General features: G+C 39.4%; 1 protein-coding gene across 5 annotated transcripts in view; it reads right to left on the reverse strand.

Moving 5' to 3' along the window:
• Nucleotides 1-472: 472 nt before the first annotated feature.
• The window catches only part of LOC143017771 (SH3 domain-binding protein 1-like), a 37,730-nt gene continuing 18,230 nt past the window's right edge, over nt 473-19,972 (reverse strand). For 2 of the 5 annotated variants that reach the window (XM_076172643.1, XM_076172642.1), the window contains 5 exons: nt 18,137-19,783; nt 16,503-16,677; nt 15,664-15,894; nt 15,131-15,283; nt 473-7,169 (listed from right to left, as the gene is read on the reverse strand). In XM_076172643.1, coding sequence (XP_076028758.1) covers nt 7,036-7,169; nt 15,131-15,283; nt 15,664-15,894; nt 16,503-16,677; nt 18,137-19,783 — 2,340 coding nt within the window. In that variant the 3' untranslated portion in view covers nt 473-7,035. Of the gene's footprint in view, nt 7,170-13,586; nt 13,679-15,130; nt 15,284-15,663; nt 15,895-16,502; nt 16,678-18,136; nt 19,784-19,972 lie in introns of all 5 variants that reach the window. The other 3 variants (XR_012965695.1, XR_012965696.1, XM_076172644.1) reach the window with 3 other exon arrangements.

The raw sequence follows: 19,972 nt of genomic DNA on the forward strand, positions 1-19,972 counted from the left end.
AACTCAAGGCAACAAAAGTTGTTAATATTTAAGGATTAAGCTGAAGGATGGATCCCCAATTTGATCCCACTGCAGTTCTCAATACTTCCCTGGGTATTCCTCCCACATTATACACACTCTTACACAGACATTATAAACATATCAATTATCATACAAGATTTGATACCATAAATTTGATAACCTACAATTCCCTATGGTCGTGACACAAGCTGGCACAAGATGTCCAGCTTTATCTAAATAAAAACAGGTCAGAAAATGCATCAAAAAGTAAAATTTATGAGGAATGCCTGTGGGGTGCGTACATATTAAAACTACTTTTGTGTCAGGCAAAAAAAAAAAAAAAAAAAAAAAAAAAAAAAAAAAATATATATATATATATATATATATATATATATATAAAATATATATATATATAAAAATATATATATATATATATAAAATATATATATATATATATATATAATAGTAATGATGATAATATTCTTGCACATATCCAAGAAATGCCTGAAAACAGATAGGTTTCCTTGAAAAAGGTAGTGGGAGATGCTACATATATGGGAACAAAATTCATATAGGAATATTAATATACATTTCATTCCCAAAGTCAATGACAAAACATCATAATCCAACATATCATAAGCAATATGAGATCAAATCTGCCTAATCAATATATGATTTTATTTTGTAAAACATGCAACATAATCTGTCCATCCCCGAATGGTACAGCAACACCCAGTGGAAGGGTTTTAACTCACGTGAAAACATCATACTTTTACATAAACATACAGATGTAAGCAGTATGTACAGTTCATCTGCAACTATGACAGGAACACATATAATTAGTCAGCTGTTTGAATATTTTTTAAATGTGGATGAATTTAGCAGAATAAAGAGCAGGAAAGGAGTAGATTTCAATGATAAGAGATAATGAAAAAAATTATACTTAAAAACTAAGTTACCCAACGTGACCTAAAGAGCAAAATTAGGGTGCTGGTCAAATCAGGTATGTAAAAACATAGTTAAGTGTGATAGCAGAAAGAAAATATGAGGAAGAAATGATTCATTTGGCAACTGATGTATCTGGAGAAAGCTGATGAGCAACAAAGCAAGTCATCATCTACAGAAGTTATATTCTTGTTTCTATATTTTTTTGCAAAGCCTTTAATCTACCCAGGTCTAATTCTATGAACGATGAGAATCAACGCCAGTGCATGGGCTTCCATGTCTGCAATGAAATGATTATTTCATTTAAACGAAACTATGGTGCAGTAATGTGCACATGTTCAATCACGTTAATGACCAATCTGGTCAAACTACTGTGAAGCACGTGTATTTCAGCCAGATATGGATGGTTTATATCAGTTGCCCATATCAAATCCACCTGAGTAAGTTAGTGAGGGTGAGTTAAATGGTGAAACTAAGCTAAATGTTGGAAACCCCATTCATATATGGAAGGCTCAAGTTACTTGCATTTTTTGTCTCACCAGAACTTGACATTTGTTCCGCTTGTCCTCCTGACTAGAAACTCCTCAAACTTCAAAATTTGTTGGATGATGCACAACTCTACATTTCAGAACTGTCAAAAGCCACAATATTTGCAACATAATCTGTCTAGAGGTACATAAAATCTTCTAATATATATATATTCATGTATAACATTCATACATTTGAAGGCACCAACTTGTTTTCTATCAAGTCTCAAATATGATGACTTACAACTAAAGAGAAAGCAGATATCATGGTATAATATGATCCAGTACAACTTAAAGCTTGAACATATGGTTAACCCGGAAACTATAACTACTGTATTAGAAGCAATGAAACTCAAGGACAAGAAAAGAAGGAAAGGCACAATACTTAACTCTATCCGTTAACGCTAAATTGAATGTAAATACAAACTCCACCCCAACAATCAATATTTTAATGATAATAAGCATAACGATCTCTTATCAATTCTCATTCTGTTGTTATTTCAGAGGTAAGTCTATTCAAATGATCACCAATGTGCTGATAACTATACAACTTTTCAGTACCAGCAAATTCTCATGATTTTCTTCCCCAAAAGGTCATAGCTTACATCTAAGCAAGTTATGCCCTCATGCATAACCAATACATAACAACATCACATCCAGGTTTTAACCAAAATAAACGCCCTATTAGTGATTCTAGCATAAATACAAAAATAGTTCCTTTTCGTTATGATGGTGATTCTCAAATCACACTTATCTCTGTGCAAATTATGCAGGAATATACTGTGATACAACTGGCTGTATTAAATGAAATCCAAACCAAATCAACTGGATTTACAACTAACTCCTTCAATACCTTGATGAAATGTAATGATTTTGTTGTGACATTTTACTACATGGAGAGCTGGTGACAGCTCCCCTCATTTTTCTACTTTTAACCAATGTTATAAAAACAATTCCACATTAATCTTACACAGACAACAGTCCAGAGTTTCTTTCCAGAGAGATCTGAGATGGCCCAGGGACTGCTGCCAACCATTGTAGTTTACCCACTTTGTTAGACCCGAGACAACAATTATTGTTATTATGAGCTGCTTAAGGGGTGGGAGTACGGATGTGCCGACTTGGCTACCTCCCTTATAAGGGGGAAAAAAGCCTTTGGTATATAGATTTCTATCTACATACCAAGGACTTTTTCCCCCTTATAAGGGAGGTGGCCAATTCAAAAAGCAAATACCCACTCCCATTTCTGGTATATAGATTATCATCATCACTTGAATGGTCACTTGTGTATTGGTAGTGTTGGTGTGACCTGGTGACCTGAACATAGTCATGGCAGTACAATTCTTGCTCTTGTGAGTTATTTTTCTGTTGGGTTAATTTCTGGGGTAGCCTAGCGAGAACAGAATTCGGAAGTCTATTAAGGAGTGTGTACTTACCTAACTGGTATACAGAAAAGGAGTTACACTCATGAGGTCATGTATCTTGTGATCTATACAAGTATGTGTTTGTCTATGGGATACTCTGAGTGGGTTGATTGTTGTAGATGTTTGATAATGCTAATGGACTTAGTTTTCATATTGTATATGGTGGGTTGTGTGTTGTGATGGGTGGGTTGGTTCAAGGGTTCTTGAATTAATTATGTTCCCATCATTCTCGTGTGCTGCACTACGGGGAAGGTTTTGGTTTCTGTGTGTGGATGTTCTACTTTATTTTATATTTTTCTTACTTATTCTATTTACCTATTTATTATTACTATTTCTTTTTTAGTGCAGCCATTATTCACTGCAGCTGTGTCTTGCTGCATTGCTTCTGACCCAGGGCAGTGGGGTGGGATACAAGGATGACCCATCATCCATGAGGAGCTATGATGGGAGGGAGGAAAGGGTGGTGGATGGGAGTGGGTATACATGCCTTTTCACTTTGGGTACTTCCCTGGTAAGGAGGAAAAAGCCCGTTATATGAATGGATGGATGGATGGAGTGCAGCCATTTAAATTTCTTGAGCTTTTGTTTTATAGTGTATGTAAGTTGTCTTTGTAGAATAGCATCTTACTAAGGGACAAATCCTTGAATACTCTCGATTAAATAAATGCATTTAGTTGTCCCTCATTCGGTTAAATAGAATTATCTAGTGTTTGCCACAACAAAATCTATCCAATATCTCATAGTATTGAAGGGCATAGATATTTTAAAATGGAGCAATTACTCTTGATTTTCAGGGAAAAAAAAAAAAAAAAAAAAAAAAAAAAAAAAATAATAATAATAATAATAAAATATATATATATATATATATATATATATATAAACATAAAGATTGAACGAGCTGTCACAGTGCTATAGAACACTATACCAATGAAACTGCTATGATCTTTGTCAAATTCAATGTAACCAAGAATCTGAGTTTTCACGGACACAAACTAATCATGCGGTACTTTCTGTAAACAGAACATTTGGACTGAAACCTGAGAATCAACAGGTCTATGCAATGTATTAAGACACAACCTTGAACAATTCAGAAAAGAATCAATCCATGGCTCGTGAAGTCCTGGATATGTCAACACTGGGTCAGCACACAACAAAAGAGAACAACGGGGAGCAATGTGCACAATGGACGAATTAAATGACCAACATCTTCATTACAATACAGATATGAACCTATCCAACACTTTGTTTTCAAAATACAAGTTAACCTTCAACATGAATTCATACTTTATATATTTTCTTCTGGCTAATGTGCGGTGGGTCCCCAGACTGGCCACGGTGAGGTCACCTAAATCTAGGACAAGTAAGACAAGTAATGTCAGGCCATTGTCTTCATTCAATGCAAAACTGAAGATTGATTGGGTCTCCAATACTCAGTCACTTCAATCTGAATTCAACCTCAAACTTGGATTATAAATGGTACTAACCAAAAACCCCACATGGGGCAATGAACTGCAAAACTTTTATGTAGTATAATTCAGGGACTTTGGTAAGACCTCTGCATACCAATTACATAGCATTCTTTTAAGACTGGGGATTAAGTTTCACTCACAGAGGGATAACTTTTAATTTCTGAACCTCCTTTCTACCACCCACCCTACTTAAATATCTTCTATTAACACCTCTGTAGCTCCTCTTCATTTTTCTTTACCATCTTGTGGGATTTGCAGGACGCAGAAAAGAGCCTAGATGCGTTCGACATTTTATGAAGTAAGGTGTTACAAGATAAAGTAAGATGTTACAAGATAAACAGAAATGTGGAGGTAAGGCAAAGTGGGTTTGGCAAGAGTTATCAAACAGGGTTAATCCAGATACTGAGATACTTTGAGTACACAGAAAGAATGAACAAAATATGACTACCAAAAAGAGTGTGGAAAGTTAAGTGGATGGGCTTAAACTGAGGGGAAGACCAAGAATGAGGTAGATGGATGGGGTGAAGGGGACACTGGATGCAAGAAGAATGTCTGTTGAGCATGGAAGAGAGAGGGCAAAAGATGAGAGTCAATGTGGAGTGGTTGTAAATGGAAAAGGAAATGACACAACCCAAAGGATGGTTCTTCTTGTCTGCTCCTTATTTTCTAAAGTGAATGAGGAGGGGTGGGTGGGGATGACAGGTGGTAATAGACATGAAACTGCCTGGTGTAAGCCTTATGGTCTCTTGTAGTCTCCTTCATTCTTATGTTCTTAATGTAGCAGAATGGGTAAACCAGCTCTAGCTTTGGCTCTGTTATTTCTTGTGAGAAATGACTTTTCGTTCATGAGGTGCTAAGATAGGAGGGATACAAATTTAATTTTTGGATAGGTGTATACTTTAACTCAACCATCTCCTTCATACATACATATACCAAGGGCTTTTCCCCCCTACATGGGGGGGTAGCCAAATAGAAAAAGGCATAGAAACCACTCCCACCCATTCCATTTCCTATATATTCCACTCCCCTCCCTCCCTCTTATCTTGGCACCTCCTGGATGCCAAGATAAGAGGGAGGGAGGGAAAAAGCCTTTTGGTATAGGTATATACTGTGGATGTGCTGTGTCTTGCAACACTACTTCTGACCCAGGGCAGTGGACAAGATGCAGGGATGACCCGTCATCCAGGGGGTGCCAAGATAAGAGGGAGGGTAGAGGGTGGAGGGGAGTGGTGTGTATTAGGGATGGAATGGGTGGGAATGGTTTTTATGCCTTTGTTTTGTGGCTACCTCCCTTGTAAGCGGGAAAAAGCCTTTGGTATATGTATTTTGTGAGATGTGAACAAGAATACCACCACCTTGCATGTTGTAAAAGGTGACTAAATAGAGCTGAACAAAGGGACAAAGGACCTTTCTCCAATTTTCTACTCAGTATGTTCTGACTGTGTCACCCCCTTTGTATAGGGAATTAGGGCCTTCATATATGCACCAACCAGAAGAAATATATAGTATGCCCATGTGAAGGATTAAGTTAAAATGAAAACTTTCCACACATTTTGGAGTTTTTGTTGTCATACACTTCATAAGAGACAGGACTGGTTATATGTATATTGTTAACAAACTTAATATCAAAATGTACATAAAAAAATCTGCTGCAGTAGCCATTAAGTTTGACCAAACTGACTACCAAAATGTTAACCTGGAGAAAGAGAGAGAGACAGAGAGAGAGAGAAAAAAAAGGCTGTAGGGTAAAAGTAGCAGTTTCTCAGTATGTGTACAATGTTCTTTTTTTTTATCTTTTCTTCATTTTCTCAAAACATTTTCATGTAATTACAAATCTGATTACTGCATTGGATAGGTCATAGATTTCTGGTCTGAATACTACATAATACGTAAAAATCTGTCCCCGGAAAGTTCAAGGTACAGGTTGGATGAATATCTAATTTTGTTTTACTAAACTAAATTTTTGGGATGATAGTAACAAAAAAAACAAAAAATTCACTAACCATTCTGGGTTCTGACTGACAGTCTCCAAGACAACAGCCATGGAAATCATTAACAAAGGAGAGGGTAACCATCCCTAACATAATTCCAATTTCATCCTATAACAATTTTTAACAAAACGGCTTTGAATGAAAATTATTACGCCAGTTGACAAGGTATATGTTATCTCAAAGATATGATCTTTTTCTACGATTTGTCTGAAGTACAATTATTGTATTTTAGCATCCACGTCATACAAAGAAGACAATCCTTTATTCTCTCAGTTGGGGCCAAGATACCACACAGTATCTTTTTCATCAAATATTTCGAATAAAAATAATTTCCAAAAAATCTCAATATCACAAAAACATTATTATTATTTTTTCTTTATAACCTGGTACATTCACCTCAATCATATCAACAATGCTGAATGAGAAACCAGAGACAAACGATATAATTGTACTCATACAATTTCTAAAAATCAATAAATGGTAACTTCTACATCATACAAATGAGTTGGTGCAGATATTAGGGAGGATACTGCAGATCAAACAGGAAGTTTGTGGCTAGAAGAATATTTGCAAGTAACCAGACATTGTGCACAGTACCTAACATTAAAGGAACCTGAGGGATGAGATCCCCAGATCCCCTGATCTGAGTTCAGGAAAGACTCTCTATTACAAAACCGAGTCAGAGATGGGTGGAATCACTTGGAGTACGATCAACTACAGCAACGTCACTCTCCTGCTTGCTGGCTTTGTTATTGTTCTTCTCTTCATCAGTCTCACTCTCGTGTTCTTCCCTTTCCAATCCATTACCACTACCTGAAACAAATTAATAAACAAAAGAAGTGTAATACATCTATAGTATACAGTAGTTCAATTTTATAACAACCAGCTTAACCACACTACATCCAACCAAAAATTGCAGTGCTGTTCTGATTAAATACCTGGGGGAAATTGTGAATACTAGTTAAAAGTTTTAGTGATATTTTATATCTTGTGTTCAGCTTTATGGTCCAGTGCAGGACCACTGGTCCCTTATTACCTCACCGTGGTGGCTTAATCTGCCTTGGTGAGGTTGTATGGACCAACTATCCATCAATCCAATGCCCCAAGACTCTCTTGTATGAGACCTATAGCTTCCTGGTAAATGGCAACGGCCACCAGGAAAGAAATATTGTGTTGCTGTCTAAAGACTGAGGTGGGGTACTGTGGTATTGTTCAGTCTCTCCTGTATAGTATTTCCATCTAGGGCAGTTTGTTTATGTGGCCAGGCCTATTCTATGTTGGGATTGTCTCAGTGCTAAATGCTGGTGTTGTTCTTGGGAGGGATTTTTCTTTAGGGATTTTATCTGGTTATGTGTGAATGATATTTTGACATAGCCTGAAGGGATTTCTCCCTATCTGCTATTTTTCTGCATGAGGCGGCTGATTAAGTGGAGCAGCCTTGCTGCATTGCCTCAGACTCAGAGCAGAGGATGGGATACAGAGATGACTCATCATCCATGAGGAGCTAAAATGAAAGGAAAGGGTCGTGGATGGGAGTGGAATGTGTGGGGATGAAATGGATGAGAGTGGGTACATGCCTTTTGACTTTGGCTACCTCCCTGATTAGAGGGAAAAAGACCTTGGTATATAAATAGATTCTCTTGGACAGAAAGGATGAGTCACCAATTAAGTGAAGCAGCCTTGCTGTAGATGTGCTGTGTCTTGTTGCACTGCTTCTGACCCAGGGCAGTGGGCAGGATACAGCGATGACCTGTCATCCATGAGGAGCCAAGATGGGGGAGGAAAGGGTGGTGAATTGGAGAGGAATAGGTGGGAGTGGATATGTGCCTTTTGACTTGGCTACCTCTCTTATAAGGTGGGGGAGAACCCTTGGTATATAGATAGATAGGCTGGTCTTGTAGTGGTTGTTTTGTGATCTTAGTGTGAATGTTTTTGCATGGATGTGATGTTGTACAGTGGTAGATTGTTATGTTCATTTGAATGTTCTATTTATACACCAATGACAATTTCCTCCTTATAAGAGAGCTTGCCAATTCAAAGAAACACACCCACTCCTATCCACTACTGTAGTATGCTGATATTCTTTTTCAGATGGTTGTGCTTGTGTAATGAAATGAAAAAGATGGGTAGGATTGAGGGATTTTTCCAAAGAACTGTGTACCTCTTATTTTCATGTGGTGTTTTATGTTGAAGATTTTGGTTTGTGTGTGCAGATGGTCTATTAGGGTGGTTTTGGTGTACCCTGTTATTGTTCTCAATACATACATACATATACCAAGGCTTTTTCCCCCTTCCAAGGGAGGTAGCCAAAAAGGGGAAGGCATAAAAACACTCCCACCCATTTCATCCCTAAATACACTCCACACCCCTCCCACCCTCCCTCTCATCTGAGCACCTCCTGGATGACGGGTCATCCCTGCACCCTGCCCACCGCCATGGGTCAGAAGCAGTGTCGCAAGACACAGCACATCCACAGCAAGGCCGCTTCATTTAATCGGCGACCCCCCCTCTCCGTCCCCCCTTGCATATAAGGAGAGGACGGGGAGAAATCCCTTCGGGCTGCGTCAAAATTTACTCACACATACTACCCCACCCCCCACCCCCCGCCCATTCCTCCTCATGCAATCACAACATCATCCATATACAACCATTCTCCACTCACCTCTGTCTTCCGTCCTCTCCCTTCCTTCCTCAACAGACATTCCCCTCTTCCCCAAAGCCCCCTTCACCCCATCCATCCACCTCATCCTAGGACGTCCCCTCATGTTCACTCCCTCCACATCTGCCTTCCATACCTCTTTTACTAGTCTTTCTTCACTCATTCTTTCCATGTGTCCAAACCATCCTAATATTCTTTCATCAACCCTATCTCCCAAATCCTTTTTCACCCCTGTTCTCCTCCTCACCTCCTCATTTCTCACTCTATCCAGCCTAGTAACCCCCACCATACTTCTCAGACACCTCATCTCAAACACATTCAAACTCCTTCTCTCTTCTTCTCTTATGTTCCACGTTTCTGCCCCATACAGTGCTGTTGGCACAATCACTCCTTCATACAGTCTCCTCTTCGCATCCATTCCCAAATGTCTATTCCTCATTACACTCTTTAATCCACCAAGGCATTTACTCGCTTCTCTCAATCTACATTCTACCTCCACCTTCACTCCATCTTTTCCTGCTACACTTGCACCCAAGTATCTAAAACTATCCACTTCCTCCAGTCGCTCTCCCTTAATGTTCACTTCCAGTCTACTGCCACTTTCACCCCTTGTACATCTCTCATCACCTTACTTTTACCCACATTTATCTTTAGCTTTCTTCTATCACATACTCTCCCAAACTCTGCCACCAGCTTCCTCAATCCCTCCTCTGACCCTGCCACAAGCGCAGTGTCGTCCGCAAACAACAGCTGGCTCACCTCCCACTTTTCTCCATTTTCTTTAACCATCTCCAATCCCTGACCCACTACCCTTGCATTCACCTCTCACACCACCCCATCCATGTATAAGTTGAACAGCCAGGGAGACATAACGCATCCTTGACGAAGTCCCACCTTTACTTCAAACCACTCACTCTCTCCATTTCTAATCCTGACACAAGCTCTACTACTCTCATAAAAACTCTTGACAGCTCCCAAAAGCTTTCCTCCTATCCCATAAATCTGCATAACCTCCCACAGTGCCTTTCTGTCTACCCTATCATAAGCCTTTTCCAGATCCATAAAAGCCCAAAAAACATCCTTCCCCTTTCCTATAGCTTTCTCACATATCTGTCTTACCACAAAGATCTGATCTACACAACCTCTACCTGTCCTATATCCACACTGTTCCTAACCAATTACTCCTTCTGTTCCTCTCCTAATCCTCTCAATCAAGATCCTCCCATAAGCCTTCCCTACTACACTTAACAGGCTAATCCCTCTGAAACTACTACATTCACACTTGTCCCCTTTTCCCTTGTAAAGAGGAAAAGTGAAGGCATAAGGGGTGCTGGAGGGCCTCGGGCCAGCACCCTAAGGTTTGGGTCTTTTAATGTGCGTGGATGTGGTACAGATGAGAGTAAAAGGGAAGAGATAGGTTGTATGTTTGTGAGAAGAAAGATGGATGTGTTGGCTTTGAGTGAAACTAAGTTGAAAGGGAAGGGTGAGTGTAAGTGGGAGGTTATCAGGAGTGAAGAGAGGGCGAGGGAGGGAAGGGGTGGCTATTCTAGTAAGTGAGGAGATAGGTAAACAGGTAGTGGAGTGGAAGGAGGTTTCCTCAAGGATAATGTGGATGAAGGTGAAACTGGGAAAGGAGATGTGGGTCTTTGTAAGTGCATATGGGCCTGGCAGTGAGAAGAGCGTGGAAGAAAGGGAGGCCTTTTGGATAGATTTAAATGAGTGCATAGAGGGTTTAGGAAGAAATGTCAATGTAATAGTACTGGGAGACCTTAATGCTAGGGTGGGAAATGGTCCAATCGATGGAATGGTTGGGAAGTGTGGAGTTCCAGGAAAGAATTGTAGTGGAGAGTTGATGGTGGAAATGTGTCAAGAAAGAGAGTTGTTCTCAATACTTTATTTTTTATATTTTGTGGGGTGTGTGTTTGTCTTCCTGATTGATGGAAGCCATACTGTGGATGTAGAGTTGTGTGTAATTTTCAAGAATTGTGATTAGATTTCTTTCTGCTAACCAATGCCTGTGGTTACAATTAATCTTAATATAATTATTTTCTTTTAGATTTTCATTGTCAGGTCCTTGTTGTGTGGTCTGAAGGATATGTACCAAGAGTGAGACACAGAAGTCTAGGGTTATTTTCCAAAGGAAAGATTTGGCCATTTACTTTTACTATTGGATGGTTATTTGATCTATGGTGTCTGGGTTAAACATAGTTACAAATGATTTCCGAGGGAGGCATCTATTCTATTTTTCCTAAATCACTGCGCTAGTTTCACTATGCAAGTTTGGGTGCTCTTAGTTGCTGTCTTGCAGTTGCTATGTTGGGTCATTTTCGTTGGGTCACCCACATGAGTTAGTGGTGTTATGCTCTGGAACTAGGTTGGGGAGATCACTTATGATACATACATACATATACCAATGGCTTTCTCCCCTTTACAAGGGAGGTAGCCAAAATCAAAGGCATAAATCCACTTCAACCCAATGCATCCCCACATACTCCACTCCCATTCACCATCCCTCCTTCCCTCTTGGCTCCTCATACAGATGCATAAACAATGGGAACAGATAAGAAGGTGATATAGCTCAAGTTGGAGCCATACATAGATTTTTATCTAGATGCAATAATTGAAAAATAAGACAGAATCCCACAGGTGTTGGTCTTTTCCTGTTTATAATTAGGTAAATACAACATGCAGGTCAACACTAGTAATATTCAAACCATTCACAAAAACCATTACAAGTCTAAATGGTATGTACTATAATTAAAAGAATGCATTATCAAAACTCAAAAGCTTGTTTTGCTATGCCATTCACATGCAATCGCATTATGCAGCCACTTCAGCTCCTATTTTGCTACCTTCTTACTTCCTCCTGCGTAAGACTTTTATTTTTCTGAAGCTGTACTATAAACTTATACATAAATTCAAGAAGTTCATGCCAGGCATGTCCCTCAGGACAGATTAATAAGCTCAGCGTAATATCTTTAAGGTTGGTTAGGTTTCACAGGATTTAGTTCAAGCTCAACTTAACTGGGAGTAGAAAGACTAAGCTATGTGCATCAGAACCAAGCATTATCAAGCTGAACTTACCATGTCATGAACTGGAGGTAAACAGGTTAGCTAAATTCGATAAGAAAAGGCAACAAAGAACATATGTTAAAAGAGAATAATCCAAGCTGTTGGCAGTCAAATTTAATAATTAGTAACTAGATATCTTCAATATATGGAGGAATCAAGGACACACACCTCACACACCTACAAATGATGGTCCAGCAGGATGAGTACCATGTCCTCGTATATGAGGTACTGACTATACACGTTTAATGCAGTCAATACATTTGGGGCTTTAGTGACATCATTCTTTTATGACTGGACACGATTACTACTCAAAGAAGAATACCAGTCCCTACTTATACCATACCTTCTTTCTACTGCACTTACATCTCTCCTTTAATGCTTCTGTGATTTTACTTTTTTTTTTTTTTTTTTTTTTTTTTATCATTGTTACCAAGTGTTCATTACTGCTGACAAACTACTAAATATTCACCCCAATACCACCCATCTTCAAAACCTGTCAACATACTTTTCTCCATCTGGAGGCGGAGCCCTGAGGAACGGACACTCAAGTCTCTGGTCCAGGTCCAGATTCTCTATCAGTTTCAACTTTCAACTGTATTTCCTCCATTTTTTCACACAAGTAGAGCTGACAATGAGTATCTGCTCCCTCCATCTTTCCTCCTACCATAAACCGAAGAAACTATCCTACACTAATATAACACGAGACAACTGTTCCAAGTTTATTTCCAGAAAGATCTAACAGAGGATACAAGGACCAGTGCCTGCTACTTTGGGGCTGTGGGTCTCCAGTCAGCAAAACACAAGGCAAAGATTATTACAGACACTCCTCTACTTACGTTCATTCGTTTTACATTTTTTCGATTTTACGTTTGAACCGACGGTAAAAATAAAAAATTGTAAAAAAAAATTTTTTGAGTGAAATTTTTAGTTAACCGCGCTCTCCCTAGTTCAAACGATACTTGCACACGACGCTGCGTCCATTGTTTACATTGCGCAGACGACAAACTGAAAATGCCTTGCCTCCTCCTCCTCCACCATCTCAATTTATGTTGCTTGAATTTAATCTACTTGAAATTAATGTTATTATTTTACAATGTTATGTGTTTAATTAATGATTTAGGGGTGTTTTATAAGATATGGTAAGAGAATTTACCGATGTATAGTACAGTAACAACTTATGTTCATTTTCAACTTACGTTCGGCCGTTCGGAACGTAACTAAAACCTAAGTTGAGGAGCGTCTGTATTATCATTCTGTTCATGAAGTAATCTTACAATTTCAACATTCTTAATCAGGCCATGGTCCTTCAACAAAATGTAGACAGCTGGTAATAGTTGCAGCCTTAACAGCATTAGTCCAATGCCCTGACACCTACTAGCATCTGTCGGAAGCAAAGTACTTGACAACCTCTACATCAAGCATATAGCAGGCAACAGCGAAGACCATGAAAAAGGGAAGCTGCTATAGGTAGACTGACATCAAGGGGACAAGGTACTCACACAAGGAACTGGCTGATTTTGTACCTTCCTATAACACCTATTCTCCACAATGTTGTCATCAAATATACTTTTATCACATTACATCACCAACTCTGAAAAAGAAATGTTGTAACAAAACAAAAAGCTCACATTCTAAAAGTGCTAATATGGGAGAGATAAAACACATAAATACACCTGACAGTAAACAAAAATTAATCCATAACATCAGACTGAAAAACACTATCAAGCCATTCTACTTTTCCATCGATGGTCAATGAAAATTTAATGCATTAACAAGAACTGTACAATCCCCACACAACCATAATGAGTTATAGTTAATTGACAACATGCATATGCAATTACTATCAAATTATTTCAGGAATACAGATGCCAATGAATTTTATAGGTTTGTTAAATTTTTCTGTTTACTGTATTCCTGATGAAGCTGCTGGTCTTGCAAAACATTAAGACCCTCACTAATCACAAACCATATTCTACATATTTTATTCTGGATAAAGTTACTAAAAAAGAGCTTAACACTAACTCAATTCACTTTTACTATGGTGGTAGACTCTACAATTTTCTTCTAGTTAATGCCCGACAAGTTTAATCATCCTGATTGATATCGTCATATCAAAGGGTTTTATGTAATGGAGAAGTGTGTATAACCTATCCAAACAAATGCTTCATAATTTTTTTTTTTTTTATGAATTTGCATGCATGTACTAAAAGGCCCTTTCCCACTTTTAAAGAAAATGGTCAAGTCAAGGCATAAACCCACTAATTTCCAAATCTGCCTCATACAAAGTAATGACCACAATTACTCCTTCCTACAGTCTTCCATTTGTGTTCCACCCCCAGATACCTATTTCTCATGACACTTTTTATTCCCTCACTTCTCCATCCAATGCTACATACAACCCTAAATACTTAAAACTCTTCATTTCCTCCAGTCTCTCTCTTTTAAGACTTAGCTCCAACTCACTAACACCCTTTCCCCTCATACATCTCATCATCTTACTTTTGCCCACATTTACTTTAAATTTTTTCCTCACACATCCTACCAAACTCCATCACTAGATGCCATCCTTCTCTGACTCTGCCACAAGTACAGTAGTGTCTGCAAACAGCAACTGGCTCACCTCCTCCTTCCCGACACTCTCACCACCTCCAAACCCCATCCCATCACAAACACATTTACCTCTCATACCACACCATCCATGTACATGAAGGCAAAGCTCTCACCTTCACCTCAAACCACTCTCTCTATTTCCTACCTTATCATATGTTCTACTACTCACATAAATTTTTTTGACTGCCTTTAACAAATCTCCCCCCTTCCTACACTGGTAATAAATCCAGTCTTCATGTCTACCTGTCATATACTTTTTCATGATCCACAAAAGCCCAAAGGACATCTTTACCTTTTGTCAAAAACTTATTCAACATGTGAAAAATGCCAGTACATGATCCCCTGAAACTGAGGACCCAGTGATATAAAAACACTAAATGTTAATGTTACATCTAACCTAATGATAATACTATAAATGAATTTAAATTCTTACTTGGTGCTGAATCACTATGGGATGCATCTTCTATTACCGCTGTCTGTGACTGCATATCTAACAATTCTGAAGATGTAGAGTTAGGTCGCCCTTGTGTAACATTCTGGGGACGCTTTTCTGGTTTGGGTGGTTTTTCAGGCTTGTCTTGGGATCCTAAAGTAAATCCAATATCTATATGTAAGCTAAATATTCTTTTATTTTTTGTCACCTTATAGTAACTGGCCATGGCCACTAGTCTATCCCAGAGATCCCTTAATAAAGTTGTTATACTATTGTTTTGTACAGAGGAAAACATGTCCGGACTGGTACATTGCTTCACATGGAGAATACTTTGAAGGTGATACAAGTGTAAACATGTAAAAATATCTGAATACAATTATATGACAAAATTCAATTTGTTGTTGTTGTTGTTGTATCCTCTTATACACAACCATTCTTCACTCACCCCTATCTCCCCCTGCCTTCTCCCTTAAATAACATCCTAGTATTACTTTATAGAATTTGAATTATATGAACATCACAGGAGAACTTACCTGCTGAGGGAGCCACATGGACAATAGACACTTGTTGTTTGTCCACACTGTATAAGTGAGTCTTCTCCAGCACCATTGAAGAACTCATTGGTCCACACCCACTGGCATTTCCACTTTCATGACCTTCAAGGGAAGAAGTGCTTCTGCTTTTGATTCCACTTGCTTGCAACAGTGACGAAGAAGAGTCTTGGGATACAGAACCATCTTGTGATGGCAACTCCGTATTCTCTTCTGCAAATAAAAAAAATTAAATGGCTTTCTTCAACATATAATATTTCAAGAAGAAAATATATAGCTACAAAGAGGTTACTAGGCTAGATAGAATGAGAAATGAGGAGGTGAGGAGGAGAACAGGGGTGGAAAGGGAGCTGGGAGATAGGGTTGATGAAAGAGTATTAGGATGGTTTGGACACATGGAAAGAAGGAGTGAAGAAAGATTAGTAAAAGAAGTGTGGAAGGCAGAGGTATAAGGAGTGAATATGAGGGGGCGTCCTAGGATGAGATGGATGGATGGGGTGAAATCCCAAACTGGAGACTTATATCTCAAATGTCTACCTGAAACTCTTCACACTAAATGGAATAAAAGTCTTAACCTCCCAGTTAGATTTGTATGACAACTATATTGGGTGAGAGTAGAATGGTTGTGTATGGATGATACTGTGATGCACAAGGGGGAGTGGGTGGGGGATGGGGGGGTGAGGGAGTATGCATGAAAAATAAATTGATGCAGCCTGAAGGGATTTCTCCCCGTCTTCTCCATTTCTGCATGAGAGGACAGAGAGGGAGGGGGTCGCCGGTTTAATGAATCAACCTTGCTGTGGATAAGAAAGATTACTTACTGTTATTTTCACTGCTGTTACTGCTGGTGCTAGTGACCATTTGCTGACAGTTAGTAGCTTTGTGGCCGATAACAACTGGACGATCAGGGATTTGAGGTTTGGTGTGGTCCGCCAATATTGCCGATCGGCTCATTACACTTGGTTTTTCAGGAACTGCGGGTTTGTCTAATCGTGGCTGTAGAAAAAAAAAATTATACTTATAAAATCAAATCATGCCCTGGGAATGGGGGTCAATATAAATGAAATTCACATATTTCCTTCTTCTTGTTAAGATGCAGGTACAAAGGGTTGGGAGCACAAAGCTAGAAAACTCACCTTAAAAAGGAATAAATTTTGCTAAGAAAACAGAATTTGCTTTGGGGTAAAAAAATGGGTCATAAGGAATGATGGGGATACCAAACTATTACCCTGGATCTCTCGCTTACAAACTTATAAAATTCAATGGGGAGGATCTGTGAGCTTCATCCATAGGTAGTTTGTCACCCAACAAGTACATCAAGACTGTGGGCATGAAATACAGACTGTACATGAAGATGGAGTGATTTTTCAATATGGAGTTGAGTCTTAGGGGAGAGCAGTTGGATGAAGTGGATAGTTTATTAAAGTATTTAGGGTCACATAGGGTAGGAAATGGAGGACTAGGGGTGGAGGTAAACTATAGAGTAAGGGAACAAAAATTGTCATGAGGAAAAAGTATCTCGGAATGGATGCAAAGAGAAGATTATGTGATGGTGTGATTGTGCCTACAGCACTATATGAGGTTGATACTTGGAATTCAAGAGAGGCAGAATGAAAAAAAATTAAATGTGTGTGAGATGAAGTGTCTGAGAAGTTTCGTAGGGGTTACGAGGATGGATAGAGTGAGAAATGAGGAGGTGAGGAGGAGAGCAGGGGTAGAAAGGGAGCTGGCATATAAGGCTCATGAAAGATTATTGGGATGGATTTGGGCACACAGGAAGAATGAGAAAGATTAGCAAATAGAGTGTGAAAAGTGGAAGTGGTTGGAGTGAACTTGAGGGGAACACCAAGAATGAGATGGATGGATTGGGTGAAAGGGTGATATGGTTTAACATCACAAGCTCCTCCCATTGGAAGGCTATGACGGTGCCCCTTACAGAGGGTTTTTGTAGTATGAAATCTAATGAACCATACCCTTGGTTCAACTTCACCGGTGGCAGGATTCGAACCGCCAGCAAAAGGGGAATGTTGAGTAGTGAGAGATACCGAACACACTTTATACTGCTCAATATTTACCAAATTCAAAATTCTCCAAAATCTTTTCCTTGAGTGAACTATGGGCCAGTCCACTGGATGTGACCAAGTTTCTGGGGATGTATTGTATTATCAAAGAGATCCAAGGCAAGAGATTGGCTAAACCATATGTTAACCCCTTTTCTTCTGGCTATAGCCAGGCTAGTCATCTTCATTGTTTTTCTTCAATACAGAAACGTTTAATATCAAGTAAATACATATAATCTTTTTTTAGCAAAATCTATAATCAAACTGAACTTCAAGAAAAAAAAAATTGTAAAATCATTCAGCTATTAAGCAAAGAAATTGATACATAAAACTTTCAATTCTTTCACTATAGTATAAAATGTAATCCCTAAAGCTATTGTATTAAATAAACTTACTGCTGGCTCTGGTCTGTCTCCAGTCTGGTTGTGTTCCTTCCCTATTCTGTGAACGGGAATGGTGGTGCGCTGGATAGGTGTCGGTACCACTGGCCTGAGGCTTATGCCTTGCATATCTGCCACAGAGACGGGCCTTGGTTGAACTGCCACAGTATTCTGATCTTCAGACGCATTAGTGGTGCTGCTGTGACGAGGCATGGTAACTGGTTGCCCTGCCGATTGTTGTTGTATTACAGACTCGAGAGATTTACGGAAATTTGTCTTATCCTCCGGTCTTAGCTCTTGATCTTCCATGACGAAGCCTATTTGATGTGGCCCTATGGAGTCGGCACATGTGGAGTCTACAATGGTCACATCTTTGTCCTCATTCTGGCAGAGCTGAGTTTCAAAGTCTTCACTGAATACGTCAACATCGCTACTTCCCTGCAAAACTTCAAACCCTAATCTTCCACCTTTATTTTCTCCCAAGTTTCTTCCTACTTTCGCATCACCAACTTTTCCTTCCACTTTCACCTCTCCAGCCTTGACTTCACTCTTTTCCTCTGCTTTCCCTTCCCCTTTGTGCTCTTCCCCAGCCCTTTCGGCCGCAAAATCACCAGGCGGTACTGGTCTTGGCGGTTTGTTAGGTGGTTTGGGTGGCTCAGCTGTTGGTCTTCTAAGGCTGTTGGTGTGATGAAGACGTGGAAGAGTAGCACTAGCATTCATGTTCATATTAGCTGATGAATGAAAAGATTCCTTTGGAGGCGAGTTACTTCTAGTTTGCTCTGGGGACGAGTTAGCGGATAATGACGCAGGTGTGTTGCTCCGAACTTGCGGAGGTTGAGGTGCTGGTTTTTTCTTTGTCCGATGGGGTTGCTTTGGGCTTTCAGCATTGTCTGGCTTAAGAGTAGGATCTAGAGTAAAGCCGCCACTGAAATCTGAACTGGCAGTTCGACGGTGGGCAGCTGTGACCATGGGTCCATGGCGCGGGGTTGGCTGTAATGTTCCTTGCTGTCCTGTTCCATTTTGTGCTGTATGGGACTGTATGGGGGAGGGAGGTATCCTTGGTACTACACCAAAGTCAGTGGGGTCTTTAAAAAAATAATCACAATATTCAACTAACGTCTCCACTAAAAGACGATAACTGTTACTTAAGCTCATGTTACGTCCTAATGTGGCAAAGTCTGCAGTTTCCTCTTGTTGTGACCATATTAGATTGGGAGCCATGACAATTGCAATGTTGTTTGGTGACATTTTGTTCATAGATGCACTACTAGACAATTTAGCTAAAAATTTAATCAAATAACGCAAGTTATTTAAGTTGGGCTGAGGCAACTGATTCACTACCAGCCATATAGCACGTAGTCTTTGTTCATGCTCAGTGTGTTTAACAGATTCAAGCCACTGGTCATACAGGTGCCAAGTTAAGAGAGGCTCAGGGAGTTCCCGCAAATATGACTTTAGGGCCCCTGACACCACATGCACATCTAATTCTTTGTCTCGTTCATCAGCCAGCTCCAATGTCTCTACTGACACCAAGTTAGCATCAAAAGCACCTTTCAGTCGTCGTACTTTGGAAGTGCTGCCGGCCACACGGAATAAGCCTTCTTCAACTAGGCCAACTTGAATCAACCTCTTCACACAAATCTCCACAGGGACTGCAATTTCCTGAAATAGATCAATTTTATATAAGCAACAGGTTATGTATCAAACCAAAACTAACAAAGGCAAATTGTGCAAATGACATATTTTCTGTGGGAATGATTTGTGGGGCTGAGTCACTCTTACAATATCTAATATGACTGGACCAATTATGGGGGCACATGGAGAACTGTCACCCCAGAATGCCCACATGAA

This window comes from Oratosquilla oratoria, chromosome 33, assembly GCF_046742065.1.
Source record: "Oratosquilla oratoria isolate Oo_2021 chromosome 33, ASM4674206v1, whole genome shotgun sequence".
Taxonomy (NCBI): domain Eukaryota; kingdom Metazoa; phylum Arthropoda; class Malacostraca; order Stomatopoda; family Squillidae; genus Oratosquilla; species Oratosquilla oratoria.